General features: G+C 40.7%; 1 protein-coding gene across 1 annotated transcript in view; it reads right to left on the reverse strand.

The window, feature by feature from the left end:
- The window catches only part of IPO11 (importin 11), a 677,548-nt gene that overhangs the window by 399,221 nt on the left and 261,354 nt on the right, over positions 1 to 16,973 (reverse strand). Inside the window, 3 exon segments of the mRNA XM_073623616.1 lie at positions 1,343 to 1,459; positions 6,722 to 6,759; positions 16,692 to 16,746. Coding sequence (XP_073479717.1) covers positions 1,343 to 1,459; positions 6,722 to 6,759; positions 16,692 to 16,746 — 210 coding nt within the window.

Below are 16,973 nucleotides of genomic sequence, written 5' to 3' on the forward strand. Positions count from 1 at the left end.
AGGATACTGGCGTTATGGTAGCTAGCTGCTACCATAACAACAGTATTCCTCTTCAAAGTAGCATCGTAAAACGACAGAGGGCGGTCCGGAAGTGGTTAAGGTTAAACCTCTTTTCTTCTAATTTTAAGTATTAGTCATGAACTTCACAAATCTGGCCTTTATGGAAGAGTGGCAAGAAGAAAGCCATTGTTGAAAGAAAGCCATAAGAAGTCCCGTTTGCAGTTTGCGAGAAGCCATGTGGGGGGACACAGCAAACATGTGGAAGAAGGTTCTCTGGTCAGATGAGACCAAAATTGAACTTTTTGGCCTAAAAGCAAAACACTATGTGTGGCGGAAAACTAACACTGTACATCACCCTCAACACACCATCCCCACCGTGAAACATAGTGGTGGCAGCATCATGTTGTGAGGATGCTTTTCTTCAGCAGAGACAGGGAAGTTGGTCAGAGTTGATGGCAAGATGGATGGAGCCAAATACAGGGCAATCTTAAAAGACAACCTGTTAGAGTCTGCAAAAGACTTCAGAGTGGGGTGGAGGTACAACTTCCAACAGGACAACGACCCTAAACATACATCCAGAGCTACAATGTAATGGTTTAGATCAAAGCATATTCATGTGTTAGAATGGCTCAGTCACAGTCCAGACCTAAATCCAATTGAGAATCTATGGCAAGACTTGAAAATTGTTGTTCACAGACCCTCTCCATCCACTCTGACAGGGCTTGAGATATTTTGCAAAGAAGAATGGGCAAAAATGTCACTCTCTAGATGTGCAAAGCTGGTAAAGACATCCCCAAAAATACTTGCAGCTGTAATTACTGTGAAAAGTGGTTCTACAAAGTATTGACTCAGGGGGCTGAATACAAATGCACACTTTTCACATAATTATTTGTAAAAAATGTTGAAAACCATTTATCAATTTCCTTCCACTTCACAATTATGTGCTACTTTGTGTTGGTCTATCACATGAAATCCCAATAAAATGCATTTACGCTTTTGGTTGTAACATGACAAAATATGGAAAATTTCAAGGGGTATCAATACTTTTTTAAGGCACTGTATGACTTAGTACTGTTCTGACTAGCAGGATTTGTATTAGGAGACCTTTGACCTTCATTTCCACAGACAGTGCTACTGGCATGATACTTTATGCAACAAAATCAAGAAAAAAAAAACCACAGAAATATACCCCACAGGGAAGTCAAGACCTGGCTTGGAGTTGAACCCTGATGCAATGTATCCTTCCATTTGTAAAATACATCAAAATCAAAAACAACATTTGCAATATATTCCCAGTTAATATTCCAATAATTATCTTAACTATTCCAATAGTGATAGTCACCTGCACATTGACCCTTTCTATGACGCATGACAGCACATGCAGAACCTGCATTTTTGTGTCACATTCTGTAACTTGCTGAAGTAGTTGGAAAAGTAGTTGAAATAATGATTCCAGATACTGAAAATAATAATAAAAAAACAAACAACAGTATTACATAATTTGGGAAAGCCAGGCATGCAAGTTAAATTTAAAGAAGCATTCTAGATTGCATCATATGGTTTTAAAACAATTTCAAGTGGCAAAACTAACTTTTTGTTACATTCAGCTCCACTGTAACCGATGTAAAGGAAACTAAAGCATGCCTAATAACACACTGTATCTAAAACATCGGGCAATGAGCATAGATGAGATAAGATCAATTAAACACCAAGATCCCACTGTTAATATTTGTAGCCTGATGCCGCGTACACACGAGCGGACTTTTCAACCAGACTGGTCCGACAGTCTATCCGACGGACTTTCAGCGGACTTCCGACGGACTTTCCGAACAAACGGACTTGCCTACACATGATCACACCAAAGTCCGACGGATTCGTACGTGATGACGTACGACCGGACTAAAATAAGGAAGTTGATAGCCAGTAGCCAAAAGCTGCCCTAGCGTCGGTTTTCATCCGTCAGACTAGCATACAGACGAGCTGACTTTTCGACCAGACTCGAGTCCGTCAGAAAGATTTGAAACATGTTGCAAATCTAAAGTCCGTCAAATTTTCGACTGAAAAAGTCCGCTGCAAGTCCGATGAAGCCCACACACGGTCGAATTGTCCGCCGGACTCGGTCTGTCAGACCAGTCCGGTAGAAAAGTCCGCTGGTGTGTACGCGGCATTAGAGCTGTCCCAGCTTAAGTTTAATCAGTTCTGCCTTGTATATTTACTAATCAAATAATTTTGTTTTTTGAAGCACTTTTGTCTGTCATACCAAATACTACTCTGTAAAAGAACACATCAAAACAGAGGCAAAGGTGATGTAACTGCTACCCAGCAGACTTGATCTGTAATGCGTCTGACACAGGGTACTCCACCCACCAACAATGTGAACATTTTCATCACTTTGGAAGGTTGATTTGTTTAGAATGAATAATCTGACCTCCTTAAAGACACATTATAAGTAGATTAAGGGCAAAAACGCTAAGCACACAAAAATCTTTTCTTCTTTTAAAACTAGATAGAGATGGAGAACCATCTTCAGTTCTCTTAGAAATCAAGAATATTGCTGCAATAAAAGATGACTTGTCTCTATGGCCACTAGGCAAAGATGATGTCTGTGAAGGATTGAATTAAACTAGTACATGTCCTACTTAAATTTCTCCTCTCGCTGACATCCATGTTTGACCTGCAGCAGTGGGGATAGTGGATCTATTACATGCAGAGTGATGACCTCCCTCATCTAATCATGCTTCTGTCCTGTTACTTCAAGGAAAAGCAACTGCACAAAAATGGAATGTCAATCATTTCTCAAAATATTAAAAAACATACCAGTAAGTTGTATTTTCAACATTTCAACTTATCTAGTGCAACATATTAAACTTCTCCACAAAATGAGTTTTTGCATTAAGAGAGGTATAGACTCCAGAAAGAAAGATATAATTTTGCCCCTGTACAAATCATTAGTAAGACCTCACCTGGAATATGCAGATCAATTTTGGGTACCAGTTCACAAAAAGAATATCAGGGAACTGGAGAAAGTGCAGAGAAGGGCAACCAAACTGATAAGAGGCATGGAGGAGCTCAGCTATGAGGAAAGATTAGAGGAAATGTATTTATTCTCTCTTGAGAAGAGGAGATTGAGGGAGGATATGATCAACATGTATCTCACAAAAGTAAGTACACCCCTCACATTTAGGTAATATTTTATTATATCTTTTCATGTGACGACACTGAAGAAATTACACTTTGCTACAATGTAAAGTAGTGAGCGTAAAGCTTGTATAACAGTGTAAATTTGCGGTCCCCTCAAAATAACTCAACACACAGCCATTAATGTCTAAACCACTGGGAACAAAAGTGAGTACCCCTTTAAGTGAAAATGTCCAAATTGGGCCCAAAGTGTCAATATTTTGTGATGCTACCATTATTTTCCAGCACTGCCTTAACCCTCTTGGGCATGGAGTTCACCAGAGCTTCACAAGTTGACACTGGAGTCCTCTTCCACTCCTCCATGATGACATCACGAAGCTGGTGGATGTTAAAGACTTTGTGCTCCTCCACCTTCCGTTTGAGGATGCCCCACAGATGCTCAATAGGGTTTAGGTCTGGAGACATGCTTGGCCAGTCCATCACCTTTACCCTCAGCTTCTTTAGCAAGGCAGTGGTCATCTTGGAGGTGTGTCTGGGGTCGTTATGTTGGATTACTGCCCTGCGGCCCAGTCTCCAAAGGGAGGGGATCATGGTCTGCTTCAGTACATCACAGTACATGTTAGCATTCATGGTTAACTCAATGAACTGTAGCTCCCCAGTGCAAGCATGCAACAACCCCAGACCATGACACTTCCACCACCACAATGCTTGACTGTAGGCAAGATACACTTGTCTTTGCACTCCTCACCTGGTTGCCGCCACACGTGCTTGACACCATCTGAACCAAATAAGTTTATCTTGGTAACATCAGACCACAGGGACATGGTTCCAGTAATCCATGTCCTTAGTCTGCTTGTCTTTAGCAAACTGTTTGCGGGCTTTCTTGTGCATCATCTTTAGAAGAGGCTTCCTTCTGGGACGACAGCCATGCAGACCAATTTGATGCAGTGTGCGGCGTATGGTCTGAGCACTGACAGGCTGACCCCCCCCACCCCTTCAACCTCTGCAGCAATGCTGGCAGCACTCATACGTCTATCTCCCAAAGACAACCTCTGGATATGACGCTGAGCACGTGCACGCAACCTCTTTGGTCGACCATGGCAAGGCCTGTTCTGAGTGGAACCTGTTCTGTTAAACCGCTGTATAGTTTTGGCCACCATGCTGCAGCTCAGTTTTAGAGTCTTTCCCCCAATTATTTACCTCAATTAAATAAATAATTGACCTTATCCTCTCTCCCCTCCCCCTAATTAAATAAAAAATAATTAATTTTATTCCCTCCCCCCACCCCACTTATCCATTATCACAAATTTTTATCCCTCTAATAATGCTTATCCCCTCTTTTCATTGGATAAGCATGCGGATATAGGCATGTACATCTTCTGACACCTATGCTCTAGTCATTTACTCATCACTATCCTCTCACTTAATTTAATTTTTCTCCTAGTATGGTAATTTACCATCTTGATTAGTACATATACGTGTGTGTGTGTGTGTGTGTGTGTGTGTGTGTGTGTGTATATATATATATATATATATATATACAAACATAAAACACACACCCCATTAAATTTTACATTTATTATATATGTTCCATTTCCCCTTTCCCACTCTTTTAACAAATTATGCTATTATTGTTTTTCCTATGCTCTGGAGTCGGCGATCTTTTGGACTGCCTTTCCCAGACTAATCAATCAATTTTTCTATCCATTAATGTATTTATAATCAACTGTTTAATCCCCGGTGTTATTGTTGTTTTTCCCCCTTCCTTATGATGTGCTTGTTGTAACATTATGTATTATTGTCATTATTACTTTTTATCTTCAATATGTATAATTTCAACCAATTAATTTTCTGTCATATTTATGCATGTTTATTTGTGTAATTTCCCCCCCCCCCCCTTTTTTCCTTTTCACCCCCCCCACTCCCATTCTTTTCCCCCCTCCTCTTTTTCCCTCCTATCTCTCAACATTTTTTTATGTGTGTATACATATATATTTTTTCTAAAAAATTGTTAATTTAAACATTGTTCATGTACATATATATTCCCTGTTATTTTATTGCATATTTATTGCTGCTAAAGGTATTATATGGCCGTAAATCTATTACTCTCATGACCAGATCACATAAGCCAGAGCACAGCATTAGCTGCCGCTGTGTATGCTACACGATTCCCAACCTATCATAGTGTCTCTGCGCTCCGGCCACTCCATATACCTTATATTGCAAAGTTACAACCCATCTGTTAGCTTGAAGAAGGAGCGCGGCTGCCACGTCACTGCAGCTCGTACGCTCAAGGAACGCGTTGCTTACCAGTGACATCAGCTCTCCTCGCCTGCCTTCCAACTGCGCCCCATGCCTAGTTTTGAGTCTCTGCTCCACCGTGGCCGGCTTTTCTATCTTGTGGTGTCCACAGCGAACAGCTAAGCATCCTAGCAAGCAGGAACAGACTGATGAACCTGATGACCACCCCTACGATGGGTTATTTTAAAACACACGCCTAGTGATGACTTCACAAATTTGAGTTGCCTGTACATGTGAATTGTGAATAAATTGTTTTTACTTCTACACCCAGAGGCGATTCTCTCCTTGTATTTGTATCAGTTTCAGAGTCTTAGCAATCTTCTTATAGCCTAGAACAACACTTCTTATTTTTAGATCCTCAGAGAGTTCTTTGCAATGAGGTGCCATGCTGATCTTCCAGTGACCAGTATGAGAGAGAGAGCGATAACACCAAATTTAACACACCTGCTCCCCATTCACACCTGAGACCTTGTAACACTAACGAGCCACGACACCTGGGAGGGAAAATGGCTAATTGGGCCCAATTTGGAAATTTTCACTTAGGGGTGTACTTACTTTTGTTGCCAGCGGTTTAGACAGTAATGGCTGTGTGTTGAGTTATTTTGAGGGGACAGCAAATTTACACTGTTATACAAGCTGTACAATCACTACTTTACATTGTAGCAAAGTGTAATTCCTTCAGTGTTGTCACATGAAAAGATATAATAAAATATTTACAAAAATGTGAGGGGTGTACCTTTTGTGAGATACTGTAAAAGTGGTCCATATAGTGAACTTGGTGTTGAGTTATTCACTTTAAAGGTCATCACAGAGGACAAGGGGGCACTCTTTACGTCTGGAGGAATAGATTTTTTTTATTTTTATTTTTAACAGAAAGAGGAGGAAAATATATTTAACCTCCAAATACAGAGCTGTGAAAATGTATTATAGACTTCCTCAAGAGCTGGTTCTATCCAGCTCAGTAGATTGCTTTAAAATTGACTGGATTATTTTCTAAATGTACATAATATAATTGTAAACTAATATTTATAATTAAAGTTGATCCAAGGAATATCGGATTGCCTCCTGGGGGATCAGGAAAGATTTTTTTCCCCTGCTGGAGCAAATTAAATCATTCTTTGCTGGGGTTTCTTTTTTTTTCCTCTGGATCAACTGTAGGTATAGATTTGTGTATACAGGATTGTAAAATGTCTTCATTTTCTTCCCCTTTTATTGGTTGAAATAGATGGACTTGTGTCTTTTTTCAACCAGACTATGTAATAAAAAAAAGAAAGAAACTTACCGGTAGAAATTGTTCAGTTCGGAATTCAAAATCATCAACTGGTAAGCAAACGCATTAAGGACTATTTTACAAATTCTTTAAGCTTAACTCTGAAAGCTGTGCCCACAAAAATGGCAAGCAGAAAGCACAGAACTAGTCCCGAGTACTCACTGTGGTCTCCCTGCAGCTGATATTTTCCCCCCATTACTGGCTTATCATGTTTTATTCTAACTGGAGGTGGTGGTAGTGGCAGAACTTGACTCCTCATGTCAGAGCCAAAATCTCTCCAAATCTACTGAGACTGGCAGTCAGAGGCAGCAGTGCCTTAAATTTCACATTGCAGACATACAGCTTTGAGGCCTCATGGACACAGGTGTATGAATTTATGCTCCAAATATGCTGGATTTTTTATGCCAGAACTTTACAGAAAAAAAGCCTCTAATGTTGCACGTTTACACGCTTATGTCGTTGACCATAAATGCATTCTACTGGCCAGAATATTAATTCTGGCTATTGAAATACATTTCCATGCATACACACGTAAATTATACTCATAGGCTTCTCCCTAAATGCACCTTTGGGGTTTTTATTACCTTATGCCTTTAAATACTAATCTAAATGCCTGATGTGCATGGCCGCATAGGCTAACATAGAATTGTGTTTACAGGGTGTGCATGAGGCCTGATACTGTTGACACAGGAGTGCATAGGCATACTCACATCTAAAGAGGTGCTCTGGTGTTTTTAAAACAAAAGGTACCACTTTCAGCATATTGCTTAGACACAATTTACATTTCTAATTGTTACTTATAACAAATCTTTACTGTTGGGAAACTGACCTGACGCATGCCTAGCTATATTGACCACAAGTGCATGCATGCAGATGTCAAAGCATGCCTGACAAGTGAAGTATTTAGAGTTAGCGAGGGGAACTGTACAAATTTGGCGTTTAAACTTGTACCCCAGCAAATTAAATGAGACGTTAAACACTACTTTTTGTTTTTCTTTTTTAAAACACATTTGTTTCCTTCAGTCAATGTTAGAACAAAATTGTCGTCAGAAAGCTTTCATCATTTGTAACATAGAACTGATGTGTACTACACAGTCAAGTCTTAGCAGTGGTAACTTTTTAACTGTTTGCCGACCAGCCGCCGCAGTCTGACTGCGGCAGAATGGCACGGCTGGGCGAAATGATGTTACCTTATGTCGCTTCGCCTTTTGGCCACTAGGGGCGATCATGCCTGCAGCGTGTACCCGGAGCCGAGAGTGTCCGGCGGGCGCGATGACCGCCAGGCACCCGCAATCGCTCGTGACAGCGAGAACCGGGATCTATGTGTGTAAACACACAAATCCCAGTTCTTTCAGGGGAGTAGAGAGAGATTGTGTGTTCACACTAAGTATGAACACCGATCTCTCTCTCCTCCTAGACAGTCCTATCTCCCCTACAGTTAGAACACATCTAGGGAACACAGTTAACCCCTTGATCACCCCTAGTGTTAACCCCTTCCCTGCCAGTGACATTTATACAGTAATCAGTGCATTTTTATAGCTGCATAATTATCAATGGTCCCAAAAATGTGTCAAAAGTGTCCAATTTGTCTGCCACAATATTGCAGGCCCGATAAAAATTGCAGATCACCGCCATTACTAGTAAAAAAAAAAAAATGGCATAAATCTATCCCCTATTTTGTATATGCTATATCTTGTGCGCAAACCAATCAATATATGCTTATTGCGATTTTTTTTTTACCAAAAATATGTAGAAGAATACATATCGGCGTAAACTGGGGAAAAATTTTTTTTGATAAAAAATGTGGGATATTTATTATAGCAAAAAGTAAAAGATATTGTGTTTTTTTTCAAAATTGTTGCTCTTCTTTTGTTTATAGCGCAAAAAATAAAAACCGCAGAGGCGATCAAATACCACCAAAAGAAAGCTCTATTTGTGGGAAATAAAGGACGTCAATTTTGTTTGGGTACAGCGTCGCACGTCGCAACGCAATTGTCAGTCAAAACAACACAGTGCCGTATCGCAAAAAATGGACGGTCATTGAGCAGCCAAATCTTCCGGGGCTGAAGTGGTTAATCTGTGGGGCTAGGATTGTGTTCAGTTCCCGCTGACGAAACTGTCTGAAATGTTGTATTTCCTTTTGTTTTCATGTGAATAGTATATTCTAAAGAAAAAATATAAATAACACTGTGCTAACCCAATGTATAAATGCAGCTACATAAAATATGACCAATATTATAAACACAAACCAAAATTACAATGTAGCGCTAATGTTGATAACCAATGGTGAAAAACACATTAGTGATAATGGCCATTAGAAAAGGCGCATGGATGCAGCACTTGTGACATGATAAAAAATAGTGAATGATAGATAAGATGCAATAATGTCCCAATATCTAGCCATAAACAAAAAAAAAAAACAGGAAGTCCCAAAGTAAACTGGATATGAAATGTTGAACTGGTGTGAAAATCTTCTCCTCTGTGTATCATTGATTGTATGATCGTGAACTGGAAACAGATAAAATACGCTTACAGAGGAGGTGGATTCGGATGCCGGTGACACCGAATCAAATAGGCTCAGAGATCCTAGATGAACGATGATTGGTCCCAGAAACCAAATCACGACTGCCGGTCCAGAAGGCCGAGGAAGGGTCACGGCCACAGGAAAGACTCCAGAGTATGGGTGGTTCCCAAAAAAGATATATAAAACGCCAATAGTGCAGATCAAATGACGTATTTTTATTGGATCTCACCAATAATCAACAGGCAATATAAAAAGCGTGATCACGTAAAAAACGATAAAATCAAGTGTAGGTGAGAGTAAGGCTCGCCAGACACGTTTCGTCCACATGGACTTCAACTGGGGCATCAAACTCATCTCCTACACTGTATAAATTTATATAAAAACTGCACAAATAGTGTGGCCAATCAGACATCAATGATAGAATCACATGACAAATCTGCTCCTGATAGGACAAGGAGGAGTCAGCTGACTGCCTTACGGTATCCAATGGGACCACCCTCAGGGGAAGAGGCATATCCCTTAACCAATAGGGAACTGGTAGACCTAATAAGGAAATGGGAATGAAAAGGGGGGACCCACATTATCAAAATTTCAGCAGTGCTGCAGACATCCATGCCCCCTCAAAGAGTTCCAAGATGCATCGATATGTTAATATTAGTAAACAAAAATGGTGCCAAGGTCTTATATGTAAATATACATTACGAGAAGAGTGTTATTCTAGATCGTTAATAATGGCCCCAACGGAAGGTCACATGACCGCGTCTCCTCTAGCGCTGTCATGCGGTCTACATATTGTACACTGCACGATTCCACCTATTGGATCAGTTCAATGCACAGGCAAAACAAAGGAAGGCCCGTCATGTGGCATGTCAGCTGACATAGCCACATGATCTTGAGGGACGAATAGCGTCTCCGTTGCTGAAATCCGGAAGAGACATGTGGCTACAGGGGAAGTCACATGTTCTCAAGGAACCAATAGATCAATCAGGTGTCTCCAGCCCTTCAGGACTGTAAGCAGGGAAGGAGATATCATCACTCACCACACGGAAGCAGTAGGTGTTGGAGCAGGGACAGCCGGAAGTGCGAAGGAAACAAATATCTTCGCTTCTCCCGGTGTCATTCCCTGGAGACTGACCGAAAATGTGTTTTGTAACTAAAAAATATTGCTTGTGAATATAAATGAAGTGTATATATCTATCAAATGACATGAATAGATATATGTACGTGTACCCTAACAAACAAAAATATAAAAGAGGATTGTATGTGAATAATATATTTAAATGTGAAAAAAGGTAAAAATGCAAGTGTATGAAAGTATAAATAAACCAAAATAACAAGGGGATGGAATATGTGAAGAGGTGACATGAAAATTATGTGATGGAGTAGGTATGGTAAACGTCGACCATCTCCAATCATAAGGGACAGTTACGCTTAATTAATAAAGGAATTAATATCCCATTCAACGTTTAACCCGTGGGGCGAGTATGTGCGTAGCTCAAATATCCAATACGTCTCGAGACCCCCCATACACGTGACTCACCCCTTCAATTAGCTACAAATTTGTCAATTATAAGGAACTGAGTTCCAGTAGGGTCCTGATTGTGATGTGTAAAATAGTGTCTTGGCACAGTATGATTAATCTTGCCTGCCTGTATATTGATAAGATGTTCACCTACTCGAACTGAAAAAGTTCTTTTAGTGCGACCCACGTACTGTTTATTACAGGGGCAAGTTAAAAGATAAACTACATATTGTGTGGCACATGTAGTAAAGTGCTTCATGGGGTAAGTGTGTTGGGTGACTGTAGATTGAAAGGTGTCTGTTTTTTGTCTCCCATTAGTGTTATAAAAACAGACCCTACATTTCCTACAGGGAAAAAAAACCTTTACAGTCCTGAAAAAAAGGGGTCTTTTTGGGAGGGTCTATAATATTGGGGGCAATTTGTCCTTGGATGGATCTAGCTCCTCTGAATGTGACTCCTGCATGTTCTGGGAGTACTGGGCCTAAGAGAACATCATTTCAAAGAACACCCCAATGTTTTTTAAAAATATTCTGAATTTGTCTAGCTTGTACAGAGTAGGTAGTGAAAAAAGACCACTTGAATTTGTCATTGTTGGTCTTCTTTGAATTGGGGACTAGTAAGGATGTCTGTCTGTCTGTAGACCCGACCTTTTGTATTTCTGCCTCCAAGTCAGTACAAGTGTAACCTTTTTCTATGAACCTTTTTTTAAGAATCTGAGCTTGGGTAAAATAGTCTACCTCATTGGTACAGTTACGTCGCAGCCGAAGACATTGGCTACGAGGTACTGATTTTAGCCACTGTGAATGGTGGCAACTGTCCAATGGGATATACCCATTGCGATCTGTGGGTATGAAAAATGTTCGGAGCTCCAAACGACCATTATGAACTTTAATCTCCAAATCTAAAAAATATATGGATGTGAGACTAGCTTAGTAGGTTAGTTTGATACCTCGGCCATTACAATTCAAATGGGCCATGAATTTATGTAGTGAGGGAAAGTCACCTTTCCATAGGAGGAGGATGTCGTCTATATAACGTGCCCAGAGGGCCACTTCTGGCCTCCTGGGTGAATAGGCGACATCCTCCTCCCACTTGGCCATGAAAAGGTTGGCCAAACTGGGGGCAAACTTGGCCCCCATGGCCACACCTCTTGTTTGTAAATAAAAATGGTCTTGGAACCAGAAATAATTATGGGTCATTGAAAATTTGAGAAGGTCCATAATGTAATTACGCTGCAATACTGGTAGGGAAACGTTTTGGGATAAATAGTATTCAACTGCAGAAAATCCAAGGTCATGAGGAATACAAGTATATAGGGCTGAGACATCGGCCGTAACAAAGATCATACCTTCTTGGTAAGAAGTGGATTCTAGTAATTTGATGGTATCACCTGTATCTTTAATAAAGGATGGTGTATCGCGGACCAAAGGTTGTAAATGATAATCGATGACCTATCCTTGATGTGCCCGAGTCAATCCCGCTGACTATAGGTCTACCAGGGGGATTGACTGGGTCTTTATGTAATTTAGGCAGATAATATATCGCAGGAATGTAGGGGGCCAGAGGAATAAGATAATCACTTTCCTTTTTATCTAAGATCTTTAGAGCAGAGCCTTCTTTGATCAACAAGGACAAGGCCCTTTTGTATGTCATAGTAGGATCTGTGTGAATGCGTTGATACGTAGTAGAATCATCAAGAATTTTATGCATCTCACAGATATATTTGGCTTTGTCCAAGACTACTATGGCTCCCCCTTTATCCGCGGGAAGGATGATCAAATCCTTGCATTCACACAGTGATTTTAGGCTTTTTTTAAGGTTCTGGTCAATATGTGTTTTTTTAATAGGTAAAGCCTCCAGGTCTGATAAAACTAAATTTCGAAAAACTGAAATGGATGGTGCTATGGCTCCTGGGGGGTTAAATAGTGAGGGGTTGGAAAGCCCCATATGGACATATTCGTCCAAACGGCGAGATTGATCATTGGGTACCTGGGAGAGAAAATATCTTTGGATACTCAACTTCCGGACGAATTTCTGAATGTCAATAAATGTATTAAATTTATTGGGGGACCTTGAAGGGACAAATTTAAGTCCTTTATTGAGAACCCCTTCTTCTTCTGTAGTCAGTTGTACTGTGCTTAAATTGAATATACCAGTAGTAGTTAAATTCTTTTTCTTTTGGGTCCGCCTCCCTCCTCTGGTGCCTCTCCTCGCTCTGGACTTTCCGAGTATTGATTTGTACCCCTGGGAAAATCCGAGCGATGAGAAGGCCCTGGGTGACTATGGTTGTAGTTGAAGGGCGATCTATTGAGGGAATCCTCTTCTCTATGTGTATATCCATAGGGGTTGTAAGGAGTGGTTCTGACATTTCTGTCTTGTAGAGGTTGAAACCTATTATAGGTCTGAATGGGAGTTCTAGGAGTATGTTCGTACACAGGACGACTGGATCCATAATTGTCCCTATAATCTACCCAACCGCGTGGAGGTCTCCCACGTCCACCTTGTGAGTGTGAACGATTGGGAGGTCCACTTTGTTTACCTCTACCTGCATTGTTGGCTCCTCTACCTCTTTGATTCGATTGATGTCAAGGGGGATTACTCCTATATGCATTATAGTTTTCATAGTATGGAGGTTCTGAAGGGCCTTCACGGTATGGTATATGTAATCGAGAGGTAGTAGTGTTCCTAGCTGGATGGGGTTCGTATTGGGATAATTTTCTGTCAGGCCCTGGTGTTCCAGGGGCGGAAAGTTCCATCCCAGAGCCATCATGGCCAGACGTGACCTGGGTTTCTAAAATCTTCTGCCACTTAGACAGAATTGGTTTTATAATCCCTCAGGTTGAGATTATATTTCTTTTGTTTTTTAGTCCTCTGATCTTTTTCTTCCTTTTCTAAATGACTCCTCAGATTAGCAGAAAGAGATATGTAATCAGATGTAGATTTAAGTGGAGTTAACCTGTCCTTTAAGTCTTTAATTTCTCTATCTATCAAAGAAAGTCTTAATTTCTTTTTATCTATGAGGAATCCCAGAAGTTTGATCCCAATCTCGTTGAAGTATTTGAACCAGGGTTCTAGGTCCGTGTCTCCCTGTTGTGGGGAGATATCCCAACGAAGACCCCTAGGAACCATTTGTTCCTTAATATATTGTTCCAGGAACGCTATATCCCATTGGAGGTGTATTTCGGAGGTCATCAAATTCTTAAGCCTGAGAAAAATACCCCCAATTTCTGTGTCTGGATTAAGTCCAGTAAAAACCCCATCAGTGTTAACAGATCTGGTGGTTCTATATTCAAACACATCCATGTTTGTGCAAAAAAGTGGGTATATGCTGCTGTGAAATCAAAAAGTCAAATGTCTCAAGAAAAAATATAAATAACACTGCGCTAACACAATGTATAAAAAGCAGCTACATAAAATATGACCAATATTATAAACACAAACCAAAATTACAATGTAGCGCTAATGTTGATAACCAATGGTGAAAAACACATTAGTGATAATGGCCATTAGAAAAGGTATATAGAATAGTATATTCTACAAACTGCTGAGTAATCTGTCAGCACTACATAACTATAGGAAGTAAACAAAATATTTGTGCTTTACTTCCTTGAATTCTGTGACACATTCACTATGCTCTGTATGTAGACATTGCTGTGTCACACGTTTCACAGAGCCTGCCTTCTGAACTACTCTGCTAAGGAGGTGGAGTTCCAGGAAGTGGAGTCCGTACAGGAATCACTGCTTGCAGGCAGCAAGACATAGCTCCCAACTGTCCCTGATTTCGAGGGACTGTCCCTGATTTGGAACAAAGTCCCTCTGTCCCTCATTTTGGTCTATATCTATATAGTTGTATACGAAATGTACTTTTTTATCTTTCAAAAAGTGTTTCCCAGTGCTAAACCTTTCATCCAATTTCTAAATTGTTGCATTTGGAAATTTCAAAAGCCAATATAAAGAAATAGTAGTTGTGAAAAAAAAATGTTCCCCATTGAGAACGTCAACCTATGACGAAACGCGTCTGGGAGGGACGTACTGACGTCACCACGTCGCCTTGCTGTGGAGGGGAGTTTGTTTGAGTGCCGGCCGGCATCGCTGTATTCCTTTGCTTTTATTGTAAGTGCATTCGTTTTAATAAATTTTAGTTTTATACGGTATCACACCATTGGCTGTTCTTTCCATACTACATGCACCACTGAGCCCGTGACGAGATTGCCAGGACGTGTTTACGCTATTTTCGTCAGGATCTCGGCTTGTGTTTTTTCCAATCGGCCATCTGGTAAGCAGGAGTTTTAAAAGGTCTGCTAAAGACAGATCCTCTGTCACGTTCATGATGTCAAGCCCCTAACTGTGTGGAGTTTGTGCACATCAGTTTGCCATCTGGTAAGCTGCTTTATGTGTCTGTGCACTTGGTGGGATTTTTTCCTTGCTTCTCCTTTGGGTGATATTTGTATGCTCACTTGTCCTGGATATCTGGTAAGCAGATTCGTTTAGAGGTTCACCTACTTATCTAAGAGCACTATTTATTGCATGTTTGCATGTCACTCACTTTATATTCCTGTGTATGCTGTGGACACAGGATATCTTTATGATATATATGATTTGGGTTTGTTGAGTGTTGCACCCCCTTTTTTTTCTTTTTGTGTTTGTTATCGTATCAGTATTACACTATGTTTTTTGCCATATAAAACATATATGCGGATCTGAATATGCTGCCCGAGTGCGACTGATCCTGTCACATTGGAATCGCTCTCTAAAGGCCCGGGCTGGGTTTAAGCCATCTGTTTGTTTTTGGCTTACTTTCTGGTAAGCATTTCACCACACAGATTTATCATATTTGAATTGTCATCTTTCAACATTTTCACATTGAGGAGTTTTTACGTCACTTATTATTATTGGACTCTTTTATATTGGACTTTATACTCTTATTATTGTTTCAATTTTGTCTACTGCAGAATAAATAATGGAGACAATTATGCTCATTTCCTTCATTTGTAACAGGAAAAGCAAAACTTGAGGATGGATTAGGCAGAAACAGCAATTACAGCAAGATTCCACTGTTGCAGTTGCAACGAAATAGAACAGGCCAGTGGGAGATTTAGTGCCTCAGAGTCTACCCATAACAGTTTTTTTCTGATTGTACTGCCACTTCATATTTCACAACTGTTGAAATTATCATTCTGGCCCTCCATAACATTAGGTGCAAACACCTGTAATTATAATACAGAATCTCAAATCAATAACTTAAATAGGCATAAAGACTTTCTTTGCCAATCATCACAGTGGAAACTAAACTCCTGAAAATGTGGTCATCCCAACGATCAGCACATGCTGTATGGCTATTGTTACTGCGGTTTACTTGCTGATCAATTATTTCTATGTTCAGATGCTTAAAGTGGAGGTCCGCCCACCACTGCAAAAATTAAAAGGCAGCTGCACATACTGCAGCTGCTGACTTTTAATAATCGGACACTTATCTGTCCTGGAGTCCAGCGATGTCGGCACCGCAGCTGACGTTTCCATCAGCTATCGGGTGCATGACGCCTCCATTGCGAGTAAGGGAACCCGGCAGTGAAGCCTTACGGCTTCACACCAGGAACCCTACTGCGCATGAGCGAGGCTCCGCTCCTCTCTCCTACTAGCCCGGCGGCCAAGGAAGGAGGTGGGAGCCCCAGCGATGACGCAATTACCCGCGGCTGAGGCTCCCGGAAGTGGGGGCAGGATACCTGTGAAAGACAGGTATCCTGTCCCCCCTTCCCCCTGAAAGGTGCCAAATGTGGCACAGGAGGGGGGAAGGAGTACAATGAGCAGAAGTTCCACTTTTGGGTGGAACTCAGCTTTAACTCATTCATAAGGCCAGAGTACTGTGGCTACTCAGCAGGTGTGGATTGTATTTTAATTAGAATGACATTTCTAAATGGACCAATACATTTCTGGACCCGGAGATAGTCAAAGGATATCAAGCTTCAAGGTGGTTGCTGTCTCAATACGAACCTGAAAGACAAAAATGAAGGCACAATAAGTAGCTGTTACTGCCGGCTCCTATGCAGGAATTTAAGTATTGGAAATGAAGCCAAAGCTGAAACCAAGTGAATAAGAAAATTGTTTTCTTTTATGTATTAATAGGGAGTTCCCCAATTAATCTGCTCCATTTATAACGGTTTCTTCCAATGACTGGTTTGAGATACAATCTCGGACTTCGCACAATCCTTGGTTCACTC

Source organism: Aquarana catesbeiana, linkage group LG01, assembly GCF_042186555.1.
Source record: "Aquarana catesbeiana isolate 2022-GZ linkage group LG01, ASM4218655v1, whole genome shotgun sequence".
NCBI classification, from domain to species: Eukaryota; Metazoa; Chordata; class Amphibia; order Anura; family Ranidae; genus Aquarana; species Aquarana catesbeiana.